Source organism: Oncorhynchus mykiss, chromosome 17, assembly GCF_057628025.1.
Source record: "Oncorhynchus mykiss isolate SJ-2025 chromosome 17, ASM5762802v1, whole genome shotgun sequence".
Taxonomy (NCBI): Eukaryota; Metazoa; Chordata; class Actinopteri; order Salmoniformes; family Salmonidae; genus Oncorhynchus; species Oncorhynchus mykiss.
The window spans coordinates 67,806,856-67,829,896 of NC_143038.1; the positions used below are offsets into that span (position 1 = coordinate 67,806,856).

Consider the following 23,041-nt stretch of genomic DNA (forward strand, 5'->3'; position numbering starts at 1 on the left):
GTGTGTATGATATGCTAGGTCTGGGTAACAACAGTGTGTATGATATGCTAGGTCTGGGTAACAGTATGTATGATATGCTAGGTCTGGGTAACTACAGTGTGTATGATATGCTAGGTCTGGGTAACTACAGTGTGTATGATATGCTAGGTCTGGGTAACTACAGTGTGTATGATATGCTAGGTCTGGGTAACTACAGTGTGTATGCTATGCTAGGTCTGGGTAACAACAGTGTGTATGATATGCTAGGTCTGTGTAACAACAGTGTGTATGATATGCTAGGTCTGGGTAACAGTGTGTATGATATGCTAGGTCTGGGTAACTACAGTGTGTATGATATGCTAGGTCTGGGTAACAACAGTGTGTATGATATGCTAGGTCTGGGTAACTACAGTGTGTATGATATGCTAGGTCTGGGTAACAACAGTGTGTATGATATGCTAGGTCTGGGTAACAACAGTGTGTATGATATGCTAGGTCTGGGTAACTACAGTGTGTATGATATGCTAGGTCTGGGTAACAACAGTGTGTATGATATGCTAGGTCTGGGTAACTACAGTGTGTATGATATGCTAGGTCTGGGTAACTACAGTGTGTATGATATGCTAGGTCTGGGTAACTACAGTGTGTATGATATGCTAGGTCTGGGTAACTACAGTGTGTATGATATGCTAGGTCTGGGTAACTACAGTGTGTATGATATGCTAGGTCTGGGTAACTACAGTGTGTATGATATGCTAGGTCTGGGTAACTACAGTGTGTATGATATGCTAGGTCTGGGTAACTACAGTGTGTATGATATGCTAGGTCTGGGTAACTACAGTGTATATGATATGCTAGGTCTGGGTAACTACAGTGTGTATGATATGCTAGGTCTGGGTAACTACAGTGTGTATGATATGCTAGGTCTGGGTAACTACAGTGTGTATGATATGCTAGGTCTGGGTAACTACAGTGTGTATGATATGCTAGGTCTGGGTAACTACAGTGTGTATGATATGCTAGGTCTGGGTAACAACAGTGTGTATGATATGCTAGGTCTGGGTAACAACCGTGTGTATGATATGCTAGGTCTGGGTAACTACAGTGTGTATGATATGCTAGGTCTGGGTAACAACAGTGTGTATGATATGCTAGGTCTGGGTAACTACAGTGTGTATGATATGCTAGGTCTGGGTAACTACAGTGTGTATGATATGCTAGGTCTGGGTAACTACAGTGTGTATGATATGCTAGGTCTGGGTAACTACAGTGTGTATGATATGCTAGGTCTGGGTAACTACAGTGTGTATGATATGCTAGGTCTGGGTAACTACAGTGTGTATGATATGCTAGGTCTGGGTAACTACAGTGTGTATGATATGCTAGGTCTGGGTAACAACAGTGTTTATGATATGCTAGGTCTGGGTAACTACAGTGTGTATGATATGCTAGGTCTGGGTAACTACAGTGTGTATGATATGCTAGGTCTGGGTAACTACAGTGTGTTTGATATGCTAGGTCTGGGTAACTACAGTGTGTATGATATGCTAGGTCTGGGTAACTACAGTGTGTATGATATGCTAGGTCTGGGTAACTACAGTGTGTATGATATGCTAGGTCTGGGTAACTACAGTGTGTATGATATGCTAGGTCTGGGTAACTACAGTGTGTATGATATGCTAGGTCTGGGTAACAACAGTGTGTATGATATGCTAGGTCTGGGTAACTACAGTGTGTATGATATGCTAGGTCTGGGTAACTACAGTGTGTATGATATGCTAGGTCTGTGACTAACTGAATCACTGTCTATCTGACGGTTCTGGATGAGTGCTGTTTAAACAGTTTAAATAGTCATACATTCATTTTTTCATTATTTTCATTAACTTTATTTTCCATCTAGATAAACTTGACCTAATATCGCAATTGCTTACTAACGATTATAACCAATTGTTTTGCGAATTTTGAAGTCTGTCTCTTATTTAATCATTCTACATCTCCTCATGCCAACTGTCGTTTGATGCTCCAGCAGCTAATTGGCTAGATGCGCGGGGGTGTGGAAGTGCTATAGGCTGTGGCACTTCAGTCTTTTGATGTGTGGACGTTATTGTATGCAGTGCACGTGTTCATGGCTTGCTAGTAAAATAAATAAAGCGGTCTTTTAAAACAGGTTGGGTGCGTCTGATTTATTCATTTAATTATTCAACTGCAGTCGACAAGGTTCTGGCTCTGAGCCCTGTAATACGCCAGTGTTGTGTCAAATAGACAATGCTATCCCTCCAGGCATGGTATGATATGGAATCTGTTAATTATGTATAGACTAATCTATGCTGATAAATAGGCTATGGGCATGTTGCGTGTATTTATTTCCATTTGAATGGTTGTCAGTTTCATCTTCATACTATATCATAGCTGTCTCCCTGCGTACTCTCCTTGTCAATTCATTATCTTGTAGCCTACTTTCAGAAAGCCTAAGGGTAGGCCTAGGTTTTTTTAATAGGTTTTAAGGAAAGAATATTTGCTCTTGTGTCTGACATACACTGGTGGCTTTGATTGACTGGTCTTTTTACAGGGGGTGGTGCTGTGTGAACACCGATTCTCTCTATAGGCCTATATGTCCATTCTGATTCTCTCTATAGGCCTTTATGTCCATTCTGATTCTCTATATAGGCCTGTATGTCCATTCTGATTCTCTATATAGGCCTGTATGTCCATTCTGATTCTCTCTATAGGCCTTTATGTCCATTCTGATTCTCTATATAGGCCTGTATGTCCATTCTGATTCTCTATATAGGCCTGTATGTCCATTCTGATTCTCTCTATAGGCCTTTATGTCCATTCTGATTCTCTATATAGGCCTGTATGTCCATTCTGATTCTCTATATAGGCCTGTATGTCCATTCTGATTCTATATAGGCCTATATGTCCATTCTGATTCTCTATAGGCCTATATGTGCATTCTGATTCTCTATAGGCCTATATGTCCATTCTGATTCTCTCTATAGGCCTTTATGTCCATTATGATTCTCTATAGGCCTCTATGTCCATTCTGATTCTCTCTATAGGCCTGTATGTCCATTCTGATTCTATATAGGCCTTTATGTCCATTCTGATTCTATATAGGCCTTTATGTCCATTCTGATTCTCTATAGGCCTTTATGTCCATTCTGATTCTATATAGGCCTTTATGTCCATTCTGATTCTCTCTATAGGCCTATATGTCCATTCTGATTCTCTCTATAGGCCTCTATGTCCATTCTGATTCTCTATAGGCCTTTATGTCCATTCTGATTCTATATAGGCCTTTATGTCCATTCTGATTCTCTCTATAGGCCTATATGTCCATTCTGATTCTCTATATAGGCCTATATGTCCATTCTGATTCTCTCTATAGGCCTATATGTCCATTCTGATTCTCTATATAGGCCTTTATGTCCATTCTGATTCTCTCTATAGGCCTATATGTCCATTCTGATTCTATATAGGCCTTTATGTCCATTCTGATTCTCTCTATAGGCCTATATGTCCATTCTGATTCTATATAGGCCTTTATGTCCATTATGATTCTCTATAGGCCTATATGTCCATTATGATTCTCTATAGAGGCCTTTATGTCCATTCTGATTCTCTCTATAGGCCTCTATGTCCATTCTGATTCTATATAGGCCTTTATGTCCATTCTGATTCTATATAGGCCTTTATGTCCATTCTGATTCTATATAGGCCTTTATGTCCATTCTGATTCTATATAGGCCTTTATGTCCATTCTGATTCTCTATAGGCCTATATGTCCATTATGATTCTCTATAGAGGCCTTTATGTCCATTCTGATTCTCTCTATAGGCCTATATGTCCATTCTGATTCTATATAGGCCTTTATGTCCATTCAGAAAGTTTCCTAAAGTAGCCAGTCTGGACTCTCTCTTTTAATAAGAATCAAACGCTCCTGTCATGATTTCATCTTGAAAAAGGTCTATTTTCACTAAAGGCCCTTTCTCACCAAGTCTGTTGTTTTCGACTGAATAATTAGGAAGAAATAAACAAACAGAAGCCACGTCTTTGTTTATGAAGTCCTTCACACCAATTGTGAAATATCGTCTTGCCACAATCCGTCAATTATTTATTCAGAACAGGTTTGATATTTTAATATTTTTGCAACATAAGCTGTTGACCAATATAAATTGTTTTCTGGGAAGCTGCCACTGACAGGCTGTGCACTGTGAATGACAGGTCTGTGTATTCGTTGTGTGAATGAATTAATACATATCTCTCTGCCTGTTTTTACATTTGTAAGGTATCAGTTTGGCCAATATGATCACGTCACCGCAGAGCTAGGTTACATGTCACTCTCGTCATTCAAACCGCCCTGTCTGTTCATTGTCAAAGCTGCAGCCTATTTTTATAGCCATTCAGCAAGCAATAGGATGGATCGATGCTTCTCTCCTCAAAAAGGCCATAGTTGAAAAAAATTGCATGAAGTAAGTTTCAAACTATACTGCTGTTGATAGTCTATATATAGGCTAGAGGTCGACCGACTGACTTTTCACCACCGATACCGATTGTTGGAGGACCAAAAAAGCCGATACCGATTAATCGTCCGATTTTAAATGAAAAATAAACATTTTTATTTTACATTTTTATTTGTAATAATGACAATTACAACAATACTGAATGAACACTTGTTTTAACTTAATATAATACATCAATAAATTCAATTTAGCCTCAAATAAATAATGAAGCCTGTTCAATTTGGTTTAAATAATGCAAAAACAAAGTGTTGGAGAAGAAAGTAAAAGTGCAATATGTGCTATGTAAGAAAGCTAATGTTTCAGTTCCTTGCTCAGAACATGAGACCATATGAAAGCTGGTGGTTCCTTTTAACATGAGTCTTCCATATTCAGTACCGGTACAGAGTCAATGTGGAGGCTATATACAGGGGGTACCGATACAGAGTCAATGTGGAGGCTATAAACAGGGGGTACCGGTACAGAGTCAATGTGGAGGCTCTATACAGGGAGTACCGGTACAGAGTCAATGTGGAGGCTCTATACAGGGAGTACCGGTACAGAGTCAATGTGGAGGCTCTATACAGGGGGTACAGGTACAGAGTCAATGTGGAGGCTCTATACAGGGGGTACCGGTATAGAGTCAATGTGGAGGCTATATACAGGGGGTACCGGTACAGAGTCAATGTGGAGGCTCTATACAGGGAGTACCGGTACAGAGTCAATGTGGAGGCTCTATACAGGGGGTACCGGTACAGAGTCAATGTGGAGGCTCTATACAGGGGGTACCAGTACAGAGTCAATGTGGAGGCTATATACAGGGGGTACCGGTACAGAGTCAATGTGGAGGCTATATACAGGGGGTACCGGTACAGAGTCAATAGTGGGGCTATATACAGGGGGTACCGGTACAGAGTCAATGTGGAGGCTATATACAGGGGGTACCGGTATAGAGTCAATGTGGAGGCTATATACAGGGGGTACCGGTACAGAGTCAATGTGGAGGCTCTATACAGGGAGTACCGGTACAGAGTCAATGTGGAGGCTCTATACAGGGGATACCGGTACAGAGTCAATGTGGAGGCTCTATACAGGAGGTACCAGTACAGAGTCAATGTGGAGGCTATATACAGGGGGTACCGGTACAGAGTCAATGTGGAGGCTCTATACAGGGAGTACCGGTACAGAGTCAATGTGGAGGCTCTATACAGGAGGTACCAGTACAGAGTCAATGTGGAGGCTATATACAGGGGGTACCGGTACAGAGTCAATGTGGAGGCTCTATACAGGGAGTACCGGTACAGAGTCAATGTGGAGGCTCTATACAGGGAGTACCGGTACAGAGTCAATGTGGAGGCTATATACAGGGGGTACCGGTATAGAGTCAATGTGGAGGCTATATACAGGGGGTACCGGTACAGAGTCAATGTGGAGGCTCTATACAGGGAGTACCGGTACAGAGTCAATGTGGAGGCTCTATACAGGGGATACCGGTACAGAGTCAATGTGGAGGCTCTATACAGGGGGTACCAGTACAGAGTCAATGTGGAGGCTATATACAGGGGGTACCGGTACAGAGTCAATGTGGAGGCTATATACAGGGGGTAATGGTACAGAGTCAATAGTGGGGCTATATACAGGGGGTACCGGTACAGAGTCAATGTGCGGAGGCACCGGTGTCAAGGTAATATGTACATGTAGGTAGAGTTATTAAAGTGACTGTGCATAGATAATAAACAGTAGCGGGGGGGGGGGCAATACAAATAGTCTGTGGAGACATTTGATTAGCTGTTCAGGAGTCTTATGGCTTGGGGGTAGAAGCTGTTAAGAAGCCTTTTGGACCTCGACTTGGCGCTCCGGTACTGCTTGCTGTGTGGTAGCAGAGAGAACAGTCTATGACTAGGTTGGCTGCAGTCTATGACAATTTTTAGGGCCCTCTGACACCGCCTGCTATAGAGGTCCTGGATGGCAGGAAGCTTGGCCCTAGTGATGTACTGGGCCGTACTCCCTACCCTCTGTAGTGAGGCCGAGCAAATGCCATACAAGGCAGTGATGCAACCCGTCTGGATGCTCTCAATGGTGCAGATGAAGAACCTTTTGAGGATCTGAGGACCCATGCTAAATCTTTTCTGTCTCCTGAGGGGGAATAGGTTTGGTTGTGACCTCTTCATGACCGTCTTGGTGTGCTTGGACCATGTTAGTTTGTTGGTGATGTGGACACCAAGGATCTTGAAGCTCTCAACCTGCTCCGCTACATCCCCGTCGATGAGAATGGGGGCGTGCTCGGTCCTTGCAGAGTGAGGTGTTTAGTCCCAGGGTCCTTGGCTTAGTCATGAGCTTTGAGGGCACTGTGGTGTTGAACGCTGAGCTGTAGTTAGTGAATAGCATTCTCACATAAGTGTTCCTTTTGTCCAGGTGTGAAAGGGCAGTGTGGATTGTAATAGAGATTGCATCATCTGAGGCTCTGTTAGGGCTGTATGCAAATTGGAGTGGGTCTAGGATTTCTGGGATAATGGTGTTGATGTGAGCCATGACCAGCCTTTCAAAGCATTTCATGGCTATAGACGTGAGTGCTACGGGTCAGTAGTCATTTAGGCAGTTTACCTTAGTGTTCTTGGGCACAGGGACTATGCTGGTATTAGACTCAGACAGGGAGAGGTTGAAAATGTCAGTGAAGACACTTGCCAGTTGGTCAGCGCATGCTCTGAGTACGCGTCCTGGTAATCCGTCTGGCCTTGTGAATGTTAACCTGTTTATAGGTCTTGCTATCTGCAACCAATAAGCGTGTGATCACACAGTCGTCCGGAACATCTGACGCTCTCATGCGTGCTTCAGTGTTACTTGCCTCGAGGCGAGCATGGAAGTTATTTAGCTCGTCTGGTAGGCTCGTGTCACTGGGCAGCTCTCGGCTGTGCTTCCCTTTGTAGTCTGTAATAGTTTGCAAGCCCTGCCACATCTGACGAGCGTCAGAGCCGGTGTCGTACAATTCGATCTTAGTCCTGTATTGACGCTTCGCCTGTTTGATGGTTCGTTGGAAGTCAGAACAGGATTTCTTATAAGCTTCTGGGTTAGGGTCCCGCTCCTTGAAAGCGGCATCTCTACCCGTTAACTCAGTGCAAATGTTGCCTGTATAATCCATGGCTTCTGGTTGGGGTATGTGTGTACAGTCACTGTGGGGGGGGACGTCCTCGATACAATTATTGATTAAGCCAGTGACTGATGTGGTGTACTCCTCAATGCCTTCGGAAGAATCCCGGAACATATTCCAGTCTGTAATAGCAAAACAGTCCTGTAGCCAGGCATGCCCACTGGGACATTATTCCAGAAATACTTCTCAACCCCTCAGATCATCCCGCTGGTGAAGAAGCCAGATGTGGAGGTCCTGGGCTAGCAGGGTTACGTGTGGTCTGTGGTTGTGAGGCCGGTTGGACATACTGCCAAATTCTCTAAAGCAACATTAGAGGTGGCTTATGGTAGAGAAATGAGCATTGCTGACTGGTATTACCACAGTCAGCATGCCAATAGCACGCTCCCTCATCTTGGAGACTACATTTTAAACTGTACATTTTGAAGTGGCCGTTTATTGTCCCAGCACATTGTCCCAGGCTTCTTGATATGCCACACTTGTAAGCTGGATTGATTGTTTTGAGAAAGGAGAAATACTCACCAGTAGGGATGTAAATAAACTTGTGCACAAAATTAGAGAAATTTCTGCCATTTGAATGAAAAAGATAAGCTTTGTCTAATCTTTCTCTCTCGCCGTCTGTCTCTCCATCTCTCTTTCTCTCTCTCTCCTGTCCCCTCTCTCCCTCCTGTCCCCCTTCACCCTTCTCTCTCAATTATCCCTCCCTCTCTTTCTCTCTCTCTCCCTCCAGGCCAGACCCTGCGTCCCAGCAGAATGACTCTCCTCTCCCAGACCAGGATGAGGAGATACTGGGCTCTGACGATGAGGAGCAGGAAGACCCCAATGACTACTGTAGAGGTATGATACACACAGACACACACACATACTGACTATTGTGGAGGTACCACACACATACTGACTACTGTGGAGGTATGATACACACACACATACTGACTACTGTAGAGGTATGATACACACACACACACACACTGACTACTGTAGAGGTATGATACACACACACATACTGACTACTGTGGAGGTAGCACACACATACTGACTACTGTAGAGGTACAACACACACACACATCCAACTATTATGTGTTACTATTGCAGGAGGTTACCACCATGTGAAGATAGGAGACCTGTTCAATGGTAGATACCATGTGATCAGGAAGCTGGGCTGGGGACATTTCTCCACCGTGTGGTTGGCCTGGGACATACAGTAAGTTCTGTCTGTGTAAATGTGTGGTTGCCCTGGGACATACAGTAAGTTCTGTCTGTTCCACTGTGTGGTTGCCCTGGGACATACAGTAAGTTCTGTCTGTGTAAATGTGTGGTTGCCCTGGGACATACAGTAAGTTCTGTCTGTGTAAATGTGTGGTTGCCCTGGGACATACAGTAAGTTCTGTCTGTTCCACTGTGTGGTTGCCCTGGGACATACAGTAAGTTCTGTCTGTTCCACTGTGTGGTTGGCCTGGGACATACAGTACGTTCTGTCTGTGTAAATGTGTGGTTGCCCTGGGACATACATTAAGTTCTGTCTGTTCCACTGTGTGGTTGCCCTGGGACATACAGTAAGTTCTGTCTGTGTAAATGTGTGGTTGCCCTGGGACATACAGTAAGTTCTGTCTGTTCCACTGTGTGGTTGCCCTGGGACATACAGTAAGTTCTGTCTGTGTAAATGTGTGGTTGCCCTGGGACATACAGTAAGTTCTGTCTGTTCCACTGTGTGGTTGCCCTGGGACATACAGTAAGTTCTGTCTGTTCCACTGTGTGGTTGGCCTGGGACATACAGTAAGTTCTGTCTGTTCCACTGTGTGGTTGCCCTGGGACATACAGTAAGTTCTGTCTGTGTAAATGTGTGGTTGGCCTGGGACATACAGTAAGTTCTGTCTGTTCCACTGTGTGGTTGCCCTGGGACATACAGTAAGTTCTGTCTATGTAAATGTGTGGTTGCCCTGGGACATACAGTAACTTCTGTCTGTGTAAATGTGTGGTTGCCCTGGGACATACAGTAAGTTCTGTCTGTTCCACTGTGTGGTTGCCCTGGGACATACAGTAAGTTCTGTCTGTTCCACCGTGTGGTTGCCCTGGGACATACAGTAAGTTCTGTCTGTTCCACTGTGTGGTTGGCCTGGGACATACAGTAAGTTATGTCTGTGTAAATGTGTGGTTGGCCTGGGACATACAGTAAGTTCTGTCTGTGTAAATGTGTGGTTGGCCTGGGACATACAGTAAGTTCTGTCTGTTCCACTGTGTGGTTGGCCTGGGACATACAGCAAGTTCTGTCTGTGTAAATGTGTGGTTGCCCTGGGACATACAGTAAGTTCTGTCTGTTCCACTGTGTGGTTGCCCTGGGACATACAGTAAGTTCTGTCTGTGTAAATGGTGCTGAGGCAAGGCCTGTTAAAGTGGTACAGGCTTATTGGTGTTTCAGTGTGTGTTTCAGTGTGTGTTTCAGTGTGTAACAAATGTTGTCCTGTTATTTCTAGAGGGAAGTGTTTTGTGGCCATGAAGGTGGTGAAGAGTGCAGAGCATTACACTGAGACAGCCCTGGATGAGATCAAGCTGCTGAGATCAGTGAGGAACACATATACACTCTCACTCACTCACTCACTCACTCACTCACTCACTCACTCACTCTCCCTCTCTCTCACTCTCCCTCTCTCTCTCACTCACTTCTACTCAATATGATTAGTATTAATGTGTGTTCCAGGTCAGGAACACGGACCAGAAGGACCCCAGCAGGGAGAGGGTAGTTCAGTTACTGGATGACTTCAAGATCTCTGGCATGAACGGAACTCGTATCCTCAGTTAAACATCCACGACAACACTGCTGTTCAACATAGTATGAAAACTGACATCAAGAGAGAACCGGCATATTCCAAGATTCCTGCTATTGGTCAATATTATGAGCCTTAAAAGATTCATTGCCCAAGTCCTGCCACTAACTATTGGTGGTTTACAGATGTGTCCCTGCCTTGCTGACGTTTGGCCAGCATTGTCTGGACGTTTGGCAACACAACACATTCCAGCTAGAGGACACACACAGAAGCACAATTGTACTGACAGTTTCTCTATCCCCCCTAGCTAGAGACCGTTACATCCTGATCACAGCTGGGTGTCCAGGCAACCAGCCCAGACTCCGTCCCAGCATGCCTAGCTTCTTGAAGAGTTGGTAATGAGTTCTGGGTTGGTGTGCCCACTTCCATATTGGTTCTTTGCAGAATCTTTTAGGTGTTCACATTTTATATTGCGTAGGTGTAAGCCAAATGCATAAGGGCGAATGACAAGGGGGTGTGTGTTTTGAGTTAGGCTTCCCACCTCTCCCATGCTGTCCTGTACTAGTCCTGTACAGGTCCTTGACCTCTCCTGTCAGATGTCTGTATGGTGTTTGAGGTTCTGGGTCATCACCTGCTGAAGTGGATCATCAAGTCTAACTACCAGGGCCTTCCTCTGCCCTGCGTCAAGAGCATCATACGACAGGTAAAAACAACACAACTTATTTCTCACACATTGGGTGCGTTCCAGGTCTTGATTGCAAAAACAAACATTTGACTCTACAGAATTTTAATGCTGAAACTGTTAGTAATTGTTATTGAATGCAGGTTTAAAATTCCAGAAATTTTACCAAACGTTTCCATGGTTCCAGGAGTCCTCCAACTGGAATTTGGGGAATGTTCCCTCAATGTTGAAACCCTCCGATACAGCCGTGGTCTTACTGATCCTCTGCCCTCCTGTAGGTTCTCCAGGGCCTGGACTACCTTCACTCCAAGTGTAAGATCATCCATACAGACATCAAGCCAGAGAACATCCTGTTGACGGTCAACGAGCCCTACATCAAGAAGATGGCTGCCGAGGCAACAGAATGGCAGAGGACTGGAGCTCCACCCCCCTCCGGTTCCGCAGGTACACACACACACACACTATGTCAGGAAGATGGCTGCTGGTAACTGACCCCTCACATCCACCATTTTGAATGAACACGGTGCAGTGTTGGAAAGCTGTGTAAACATGGACATAATAGCATCACCATCAGGGCTTGGCATGCTGGTGAATAATGAGATTGTATTAATTAGTGCTTTTCACTCGGAAGCTCCTAATTCTAAGCTCTTCAAAGGATCATATATTTTTTTGTATGGTTCTTTGTCCCAGTGTTCTGAACAAAAAGAGTGAGCCCTGCCAAGCCAAGCCAGACATTCAGCCTTTCAGTCTGGGAGAATGATCAGAACAAATAGGAAAAAACATTGAGGTTATGCAGTCATTGTCTCGATTCCTGTTTTGCTGGTACATCAAGAGTTTTGTAGGGAAATTCAGACACACAAGCATCAGAGGCAAATCATCTGACGATTTACTGAGAGACTTGATATCTAAAGACTGAGCCTAGCGTTTAGATTGGTGATAAAAGTAGTTGATGGTAGATATGGATTGAGATGAGACTGGGCTTTGTTCCGGTGTGGTGTTGAAGTGATGAAACGACCCTTTTATCTAGCTGTCTGATGCTGATCCATCTGTAATGGTAGGGGTGACATTGAGAGGGAGAGCTGCTGTAGTTCTAACTCTAACAGCCTCAGACAGAGGAGAAGACACGAGAGAACAGGCCATTATTCAACAGACAGGAGAAGACAGGAGAGAACAGGCCATTATCCAACAGACAGAGGAGAAGACACGAGAGAACAGGCCATTATCCAACAGACAGAGGAGAAGACACGAGAGAACAGGCCATTATTCAACAGACAGGAGAAGACACGAGAGAACAGGCCATTATTCAACAGACAGAGGAGAAGACACGAGAGAACAGGCCATTATTCAACAGACAGAGGAGAAGACACGAGAGGACAGGCCATTATCCAACAGACATAGGAGAAGACACGCGAGAACAGGCCATTATCCAACAGACAGAGGAGAAGACACGAGAGGACAGGCCATTATCCAACAGACATAGGAGAAGACACGCGAGAACAGGCCATTATTCAACAGACAGAGGAGAAGACACGAGAGAACAGGCCATTATCCAACAGACAGAGGAGAAGACACGAGAGGACAGGCCATTATTCAACAGACAGAGGAGAAGACACGAGAGAACAGGCCATTATCCAACAGACAGAGGAGAAGACACGAGAGGACAGGCCATTATCCAACAGACATAGGAGAAGACACGCGAGAACAGGCCATTATCCAACAGACAGAGGAGAAGACACGAGAGAACAGGCCATTATTCAACAGACAGGAGAAGACACGAGAGAACAGGCCATTATTCAACAGACAGAGGAGAAGACATGAGAGAACAGGCCATTATTCAACAGACAGAGGAGAAGACACGAGAGAACAGGCCATTATCCAACAGACAGAGGAGAAGACACGAGAGAACAGGCCATTATCCAACAGACAGAGGAGAAGACACGAGAGAACAGGCCATTATTCAACAGACAGGAGAAGACACGAGAGAACAGGCCATTATTCAACAGACAGAGGAGAAGACATGAGAGAACAGGCCATTATTCAACAGACAGAGGAGAAGACACGAGAGAACAGGCCATTATTCAACAGACAGAGGAGAAGACACGAGAGAACAGGCCATTATGCAACAGAGAAGACACGAGAGAACATGCCATTATTCAACAGACAGGAGAAGACACGAGAGAACAGGCCATTATTCAACAGACAGAGGAGAAGACACGAGAGAACAGGCCATTATTCAACAGACATAGGAGAAGACACGCGAGAACAGGCCATTATCCAACAGACAGAGGAGAAGACACGAGAGAACAGGCCATTGTCCAACAGACAGAGGAGAAGACACGAGAGAACAGGCCATTATTCAACAGACAGGAGAAGACATGAGAGAACAGGCCATTATTCAACAGACAGAGGAGAAGACACGAGAGAACAGGCCATTATTCAACAGACAGGAGAAGACATGAGAGAACAGGCCATTATTCAACAGACAGAGGAGAAGACACGAGAGAACAGGCCATTATCCAACAGACAGAGGAGAAGACACGAGAGGACAGGCCATTATTCAACAGACAGAGGAGAAGACACGAGAGAACAGGCCATTATGCAAAACCACGAAGGCTATAAAAAAATAGGTGTTCAGTGAGTCACTGGGTTTTGGTGCAAAAATAACCGTCTCAGGCGGAGATGGTGTGAGAGTCCCGCTGGTCCACGACACTGGAGAGGTTGTCAGAACTGCTGTGTGTGAATCAGAGCACATGTACACACACACACACACGCACACAAAGTACATGCACACTGTACGACTGAAACTGCATGCTAATTACTGAGGCAGATTTGACTTATCACCTTTGCTGCTGGTTTAGTTGTTATTTTGCTGAGGATATAACACTGACTAAAATGTTCTCTCTCTCCACAGTAAGCACAGCTCCAGCACCCAAACCAGTGAGTCTATCAGTCTTTGTGTTATTTCTGAAAGCATGTTATTTTGTGTGTGTGGTGGCTGCTACCAGCTGTATCTACCAGATAATGTGTTGGAGTGGGTGGTTCTGTTCACACTGAGCAATGGTTTTACAAATGGTACAGTAGTCCAAACCTTACACCCTCTCTTCCCATGTTTTCATTTTAATCTCCCTCCCGTTGCCCCCTCCTCATCTCATCCCTCTCCCCCTTATCATTCTCTCATTATCCATATCCTCTCCTTACCTCCTCATCTTATCCCTCTCCCCTTTATCATTCTCTCATTATCGATATCCTCTCCTCATCCCTCTCCCCCTTATCCGTCTCCTCTCCTTATCCGTCTCCTCTCCTTATCCGTCTCCTCTCCTTATCCGTATCCTCTCCTTATCCGTATCCTCTCCCCCTTATCCATCCCCTCTCTCCCCCCTCTTCTCATCACCCCTCTCCTTAACTCTCCTCGTTCCTCGCCTCGTCCCTCTTCTCCTCGTCATCCCTCTCCTCGTCCCTCTCCTCCTCGTCATCCCTCTCCTCGTCCCTCTCCTCCTCGTCCCTCTCCTCCTCGTCCCTCTTCTCCTCGTCATCCCTCTCCTCTCGTCCTTGCCCCTCTCCTCTCGTCCTTGCCCCTCTCCTCTCGTCGTCCCTCTCCTCTCGTCGTCCCTCTCCTCTCGTCGTCCCTCTCGTCGTCCCTCTCCTCTCGTCGTCCCTCTCCTCTCGTCCTTGCCCCTCTCCTCTCGTCGTCCCTCTCCTCTCATCCTTGCCCCTCTCGTCGTCTCTCTCCTCGCCCCTCAGACGGTGAAGATGTCTAAGAACAAGAAGAAGAAGATGAAGAAGAAACAGAAGAAGCAGGCAGAGATGTTAGAGAAGAGGATTCAGGAGATGGAGGGAGCGCCGGAAGGAGGAGAGGAAGAGGAGGAGGGGGAGGAAGAGACCACTGCAGACACCCCCCCGCCCTTGTCTGACACACTACAGGACATAGCTAATGATTTCACAGCAGGTAAACCCACCCGGGGACTGTGCTTCACCTTTAATCTAGTTCAGAACGATGCTGCGGACCTCTCTTAGATTCTGTTTCCTTTTTTAAAGGAACTGAAAGGCATATGTTTATTTTAACCATATATCATGGGACCAGAGTTGGTGACCTGGATCGTGTACATTAGGACATGCTACAGCAAAACATTTCGGCCAGTTCTTGCATAAGTTGACGTAGTACCTTCCCTGTTTCAGGCCGTTTTCTTCCGTTTGGCGATCACGGCAGTGTATCGATTGCTATTTGTGTGACTGACTGACTGATCTGTTGCATTGACCCAGGTCCAGATAAACCGGAAGAGAAAGAGGAGGAGGAGGAGGAGAGCAGGATGGAGGTGACCTGCAATGGCCACAGAGAGGAAGACACTGCAAGCCAGGAGGTACAGAGGACTGAGGAAGAAGAGGAGAAAGACGAAGAGGACCAACAGAAAGCCAACAAACTCAACGCCAGCACGGAGGGTCGTGACCTGCCGGTCAATGCAACTTACCCAGAGTACAACGGCAAAGGTCCCGGTGACCCACACGATCCTGGTACAGATGGTAAACAAGGGAGAGAGCAAGGGAAGGAGAGCGAGATGGAGACTAAGGTGATGCCTGGAATAGAGGATGAAGAGGAGGAGGAGGAGAGGAACGGTTAGTGGTGGAGAAGTGGCACTGTGCTGGGTACTTCATCAGGAAGCCACAGCGTTCCAGAACATTCAGATGGAACAGAGGTGTCATGTAGATCACACGTGTCTCTAACATGTAGATTAAATGATCGTCAGATCTACTCCTTACGTGTCTTTCTGCAACATTCTGAATGTTTCACCTCACTGAATACACTCCAGCTGACGGTGCGCCGATATGTGTAGTGGTATCTGTAGTGGTATCTGTGGTGGTATCTGTAGTGGTATCTGTGGTGGTATCTGTGGTGGTATCTGTGGTGGTATCTGTGGTGGTATCTGTAGTGGTATCTGTAGTGGTATCTGTAGTGGTATCTGTAGTGGTATCTGTAGTGGTATCTGTAGTGGTATCTGTAGTGGTATCTGTAGTGGTATCTGTGGTGGTATCTGTAGTGGTATCTGTAGTGGTATCTGTAGTGGTATCTGTAGTGGTATCTGTAGTGGTATCTGTAGTGGTATCTGTAGTGGTATCTGTAGTGGTATCTGTGGAGGTATCTGTGGAGGTATCTGTAGTGGTATCTGTGGAGGTATCTGTAGTGGTATCTGGTGGTATCTGTAGTGGTATCTGTAGTGGTATCTGTAGTGGTATCTGTAGTGGTATCTGTGGTGGTATCTGTAGTTGTATCTGTAGTGGTATCTGTACTGGTATCTGTACTGGTATCTGTGGTGGTATCTGTAGTGGTATCCGTGGAGGTATCTGTAGTGGTATCTGTGGAGGTATCTGTGGTGGTATCTGTAGTGGTATCTGTGGTGGTATCTGTGGTGGTATCTGTGGTGGTATCTGTAGTGGTATCTGTAGTGGTATCTGTAGTGGTATCTGTAGTGGTATCTGTAGTGGTATCTGTAGTGGTATCTGTAGTGGTATCTGTAGTGGTATCTGTGGAGGTATCTGTAGTGGTATCTGTAGTGGTATCTGTAGTGGTATCTGTGGTGGTATCTGTGGTGGTATCTGTGGTGTTGTCTGTAGGCGTGGTGGTGTCTGTAGTGTTGTCTGTAGGCGTGGTGGTGTCTGTAGTGTTATCTGTAGAGTTGTCTGTAGGCGTGGTGGTATCTGTAGTGTTATCTGTAGGCGTGGTGGTATCTGTGGTGGTATCTGTAGTGTTGTCTGTAGGCGTGGTGGTATCTGTAGTGGTATCTGTGGTGGTATCTGTAGTGTTGTCTGTAGTGGTATCTGTAGTGTTGTCTGTAGTGGTATCTGTAGTGTTGTCTGTAGTGGTATCTGTAGTGTTGTCTGTAGTGGTATCTGTAGTGTTGTCTGTAGTGGTATCTGTAGTGTTGTCTGTAGTGGTATCTGTAGTGTTGTCTGTAGTGGTATCTGTGGTGGTATCTGTGGTGGTATCTGTGGTGGTATCTGTGGTGTTGTCTGTAGGCGTGGTGGTGTCTGTAGTGTTGTCTGTAGGCGTGGTGGTGTCTGTAGAGTTGTCTGTAGGCGTGGTGGTATCTGTAGTGTTGTCTGTAGGCGTGGTGGTATCTGTAGTGTTGTCTAGTGTAGTCTGTAAGCGCGGTGGTATCTGTAGTGGTATCTGTAGTGTTATCTGTGGGCGTGGCAATATTTGTAGTGTTATCTGTGGTGGTATCTGTAGTGTTGTCTGTGGTGGTATCTGTAGTGTTATCTGTAGGCGAGGTGGTATGTTAGTCTCCCCACTAACCTCCTTAAGTGCTTCTAATATCACCTCTTCGGTACTCTTTCAATCTCCTTCGTTTTCCTCCTCTCTTTCCTCTCTTCGCAGGGACTTTTTGTGGACAGCACAATAAACTCTATATATATACAGTGCCTTGCGAAAGTATTCGGCCCCCTTGAACTTTGCGACCTTTTGCCACATTTCAGGCTTCAAACATAAAGATATAAAACTGTATTTTTTTGTGAAGAATCAACAACAAGTGGGACACAATCATGAAGTGGAACGACATTTATTGGATATTTCAAACTTTTTTAACAAATCAAAAACTGAAAAATTGGGCGTGCAAAATTATTCAGCCCCCTTAAGTTAATACTTTGTAGCGCCACCTTTTGCTGCGATTACAGCTGTAAGTCGCTTGGGGTTTGTCTCTATCAGTTTTGCACATTGAGAGACTGAATTTTTTTCCATTCCTTCTTGCAAAACAGCTCGAGCTCAGTGAGGTTGGATGGAGAGCATTTGTGAACAGCAGTTTTCAGTTCTTTCCACAGATTCTCGATTGGATTCAGGTCTGGACTTTGACTTGGCCATTATAACACCTGGATATGTTTATTTTTGAACCATTCCATTGTAGATTTTGCTTTATGTTTTGGATCATTGTCTTGTTGGAAGACAAGTCTTAGTTGTTATTTGGTTTTCTTCCAGAAATGTCCTGTATTTGGCTCCATCCATCTTCCCATCAATTTTAACCATCTTCCCTGTCCCTGCTGAAGAAAAGCAGGCCCAAACCATGATGCTGCCACCACCATGTTTGACAGTGGGGATGGTGTGTTCAGCTGTGTTGCTTTTACGCCAAACATAACGTTTTGCATTGTTGCCAAAAAGTTCAATTTTGGTTTCATCTGACCAGAGCACCTTCTTCCACATGTTTGGTGTGTCTCCCAGGTGGCTTGTGGCAAACTTTAAACGACACTTTTTATGGATTTCTTTAAGAAATGGCTTTCTTCTTGCCACTCTTCCATAAAGGCCAGATTTGTGCAATATACGACTGATTGTTGTCCTATGGACAGAGTCTCCCACCTCAGCTGTAGATCTCTGCAGTTCATCCAGAGTGATCATGGGCCTCTTGGCTGCATCTCTGATCAGTCTTCTCCTTGTATGAGCTGAAAGTTTAGAGGGACGGCCAGGTCTTGGTAGATTTGCAGTGGTCTGATACTCCTTCCATTTCAATATTATCGCTTGCACAGTGCTCCTTGGGATGTTTAAAGCTTGGGAAATATTTTTGTATCCAAATCCGGCTTTAAACTTCTTCACAACAGTATCTCGGACCTGCCTGGTGTGTTCCTTGTTCTTCATGATGCTCTCTGTGCTTTTAACGGACCTCTGAGACTATTACAGTGCAGGTGCATTTATACGGAGACTTGATTACACACAGGTGGATTGTATTTATCATCATTAGTCATTTAGGTCAACATTGGATCATTCAGAGATCCTCACTGAACTTCTGGAGAGAGTTTGCTGCACTGAAAGTAAAGGGGCTGAATAATTTTTCACGCCCAATTTTTCAGTTTTTTATTTGTTAAAAAAGTTTGAAATATCCAATAAATGTCATTCCACTTCATGATTGTGTCCCACTTGTTGTTGATTCTTCACAAAAAAATACAGTTTTATATCTTTATGTTTGAAGCCTGAAATGTGGCAAAAGGTCGCAAAGTTTAAGGGGGGCGAATACTTTCGCAAGGCACTGTATATATATAACAGTGGAGGCTGCTGAGAGGAGGACGGCTCATAATAATGGCCAGAACAGGACAAATGGCATGTCTCACACCTGGAGACCATGTGTTTGATGTATTTGATACCATTCCACTGATTCCTCTCCAGTCATTATTACAAGCTTGTCCTCCCCAATTCAGATGCCACCAACCTCCTGTGATACAAAAGTTTGTGGACACCCCTTCAAATGAGTGGATTCTGCTATTTCAGCCACACCCGCTGCTGACAGGTGTATAAAGTCAAGCAAACAGCCATGCAATCTCCACTGACAAACATTGCAGTAGAATGGCCTTTACTGAAGAGCTCAGAGACTTTCAACGTGGCGCCGTTGTAGGATGCCACCTTTCCAACAAGTCAGTTCGTCACATTTCTGCCCTGGTAGCGCTTCCCCGGCCAACTGTAAGTGCTGTTGTGAAGTGGAAACGTCTGGGAGCAACAACGGCTCTGTCATGAAGTGGTAGGCCACACAAGCTCACAGAACAGAACCACCGAGTGCTGAAAGCGAGTAAAAATCGTCTGTACTCTGTTGCAATACTCACCACCGAGTTCCAAACTGCCTCTGGAAGCAACGTCAGCACAAGAACTGTTCGTTGTGAGCTACATGGAAACGCGTTCTCAGGAGTGATAAATCACGCTTCACCATCTGGAAGTCCTACGGACTAATCTGGGTTTGGCGGATGATGGAGAACGCTACCTGACCGAATGCATAGTGCCAACTGTAAAGTTAGATGGAGGAGTAATAATGGTCTGGGGATTTTCATGGTTCGGGCTAGGCCCCTTAGTTCCAGTGAAGGGAAATATTGACATTCTAGACGACTCTGTGCTTCCAACTTTGTTGCAAGTTTGGGAAAGGCCCTTTCCTGTTTCAGAATGAGAATTCATTTTTTTATTTTACCTTTTATTTGACTAGGCAAGTCAGTTAAGAACAATTTTTTTTTTTTTCAATGACAGCCTAGGAACAGTGGGTTAACTGCCTTGTTCAGGGGCAGAAGGGCAGATTTTTACCTTGTCGGGGATTCGATCTTGCAACCTTTCGGTTACTAGTCCAATGCTCTAACCACTAGGCTACCTGCCGCCCCGTGCACAAAGCGAGGTCCGTAGAGAAATGTTTTGTCAAGATTGGTGTGGAGTAACTTGACTGGCCTGCACAGAGCCCTGACCTCAACCCCATCAAACAGCTTTGGGAGGAATTGGCTCGCCGACTGCAAGCCAGGCCGAATCGCCCAACATCAGGGCCCAACCTCACTAATGCTCTTGTGGCTGAATGGAAGAAAGTCCCTGCAGCCATGTTCCAACATCTAGTAGAAAGCCTTCCCAGAAGAGCGGAGGCTGTTATAGCAGGAATGTTCTAATATCTAGTGGAAAGCCTTCCCAGAAGAGCTGAGGCTGTTATATCAGCAATGTTCTAACATCTAGTGGAAAGCCATCCCAGAAGAGCGGAGGCTGTTATAGCAGGAATGTTCTAACATCTAGTGGAAAGCCTTCCCAGAAGAGTGGAGGCTGTTATAGCAGCAATGCTCCAACATCTAGTGGAAAGCCTTCCCAGAAGAGTGGAGGCTGTTATAGCAGCAATGCTCCAACATCTAGTGGAAAGCCTTCCCAGAAGAGCGGAGGCTGTTATAGCAGCAAAGGGGGGAACAACTCCATATTAATGCCCAGGATTTTGGAATGAGATGTTTGACGAGCAGCTGTCCACTTACTTTTGGTCATGTAGGTATGTTCTCTTGGCTAATGCATTGTGTTCCTCTCTCCTTGTCCATCTCTCGTTCTCTCTCTCTCTCGTCTCTAGATAAAGTAGCAGCAGGTAGTCTGTTGGTCAACCCTCTGGAACCTCTCAATGCAGACAAGATCCAGATCAAAATCGCTGACCTGGGGAACGCCTGCTGGGTGGTGAGTACATCAGACATTCTGAAAGATGGTTTTGAAATAGTGGTGGGTCGACTTGGCACCCATTCTGCAGTGGTGTATGTTCTGGAGGCAGTGGCTTAGACCACTGGACCACCCTAGGCCACTGGACCACCCTAGGCCACTAGACCACTGGACCACCCTAGACCACTGGACCACCCTAGACCACTGGACCACCCTAGGCCACTGGACCACCCTAGACCACTGGACCACCCTTGACCACTGGACCACCCTAGGCCACTGGACCACCCTAGACCACTGGACCACCCTGGACCACTGGACCACCCTGGACCACTGGACCACCCTAGGCCACTGGACCACCCTAGACCACTGGACCACCCTTGACCACTGGACCACCCTAGGCCACTGGACCACCCTAGACCACTGGACCACCCTAGACCACTGGACCACCCTAGACCACTGGACCACCCTAGGCCACTGGACCACCCTAGGCCACTGGACCACCCTAGGCCACTGGACCACGCTGGACCACTGGACCACCCTAGGCCACTGGACCACCCTAGGCCACTGGACCACCCTAGGCCACTGGACCACCCTAGGCCACTGGACCACCCTGGACCACTGGACCACCCTGGACCACTGGACCACCCTAGGCCACTGGACCACCCTAGACCAGACTGTTTAGAAACATTTAAATGCATCCTTCAATACTTCCTACCTACATTAGTTTCACATTTCCACAAACTTCAAAGTGTTTCCTTTCAAGTGGTATCATGAATCAGCATATCCTTGCCTCAGATCGTGAGCTACAGGCACTTAGATTTGGGTATGTTGTTTTTAGGCCAAAATTGAAAAGAAAAAAGGTTTTGATCCTCAAGAGGTTTTAATTATTAATCAGGAAGATTCACTTCTCATCAACTCCAGATGATGAAACTAATGACTGAATTAGCAACAGTTTTATTAATGCCAGTCATTTCAGATCAGTGAACCCTTTATCTTTCTGTCCTTTTCTCTCTCTCCATCCCTCAGCACAAACACTTTACAGATGACATACAAACTCGCCAGTACCGTTCTCTGGAGGTGTTGATGGGAGCGGGCTACGGGACGCCTGCTGATATCTGGAGTACTGCTGCTATGGTGGGTGAACACACACACACACTCCTCCTGCATGTAATATCAACCCAAAATGTTTCTGTGTTCCTGTCAGTTGAAATGAACGTGGAATGTTTCTGTGTTCCTGTCAGTTGAAATGAATGTGGAATGTTTCTGTGTTCCTGTCAGTTGAAATGAACGTGGAATGTTTCTGTGTTCCTGTCAGTTGTTTCTGTGTTCTTGTCAGTTGAAATGAATGTGGAATGTTTCTGTGTTCCTGTCAGTTGAAATGAATGTGGAATGTTTCTGTGTTCCTGTCAGTTGAAATGAACGTGGAATGTTTCTGTGTTCCTGTCAGTTGAAATTAACGTGGAATGTTTCTGTGTTCCTGTCAGTTGAAATGAATGTGGAATGTTTCTGTGTTCCTGTCAGTTGAAATGAACGTGGAATGTTTCTGTGTTCCTGTCAGTTGTTTCTGTGTTCCTGTCAGTTGAAATGAACGTGGAATGTTTCTGTGTTCTTGTCAGTTGAAATGAATGTGGAATGTTTCTGTGTTCCTGTCAGTTGTTTCTGTGTTCCTGTCAGTTGTTTCTGTGTTCCTGTCAGTTGAAATTAATGTGGAATGTTTCTGTGTTCCTGTCAGTTGAAATTAACGTGGAATGTTTCTGTGTTCCTGTCAGTTGAAATGAATGTGGAATGTTTCTGTGTTCCTGTCAGTTGTTTCTGTGTTCCTGTCAGTTGAAATGAACGTGGAATGTTTCTGTGTTCTTGTCAGTTGAAATGAATGTGGAATGTTTCTGTGTTCCTGTCAGTTGTTTCTGTGTTCCTGTCAGTTGTTTCTGTGTTCCTGTCAGTTGAAATTAATGTGGAATGTTTCTGTGTTCCTGTCAGTTGAAATTAACGTGGAATGTTTCTGTGTTCCTGTCAGTTGAAATGAACGTGGAATATTTCTGTGTTCCTGTCAGTTGAAATGAACGTGGA

General features: G+C 45.4%; 1 protein-coding gene across 4 annotated transcripts in view; it reads left to right on the forward strand.

The window, feature by feature from the left end:
- Nucleotides 1-23,041, forward strand: part of LOC110494755 (SRSF protein kinase 1) — a 68,565-nt gene that overhangs the window by 39,992 nt on the left and 5,532 nt on the right. For 2 of the 4 annotated variants that reach the window (XM_036950806.2, XM_090206424.1), the window contains 11 exons: nt 8,357-8,463; nt 8,719-8,827; nt 10,098-10,185; nt 10,322-10,409; nt 10,985-11,091; nt 11,349-11,514; nt 13,982-14,007; nt 14,812-15,016; nt 15,331-15,681; nt 20,892-20,992; nt 21,998-22,105. In XM_036950806.2, the coding sequence (XP_036806701.2) occupies nt 8,357-8,463; nt 8,719-8,827; nt 10,098-10,185; nt 10,322-10,409; nt 10,985-11,091; nt 11,349-11,514; nt 13,982-14,007; nt 14,812-15,016; nt 15,331-15,681; nt 20,892-20,992; nt 21,998-22,105 (1,456 nt within the window). Of the gene's footprint in view, nt 1-8,356; nt 8,464-8,718; nt 8,828-9,747; nt 9,884-10,097; nt 10,186-10,321; nt 10,410-10,984; nt 11,092-11,348; nt 11,515-13,981; nt 14,008-14,811; nt 15,017-15,330; nt 15,682-20,891; nt 20,993-21,997; nt 22,106-23,041 lie in introns of those variants that run through there. The other 2 variants (XM_090206422.1, XM_090206423.1) reach the window with 2 other exon arrangements.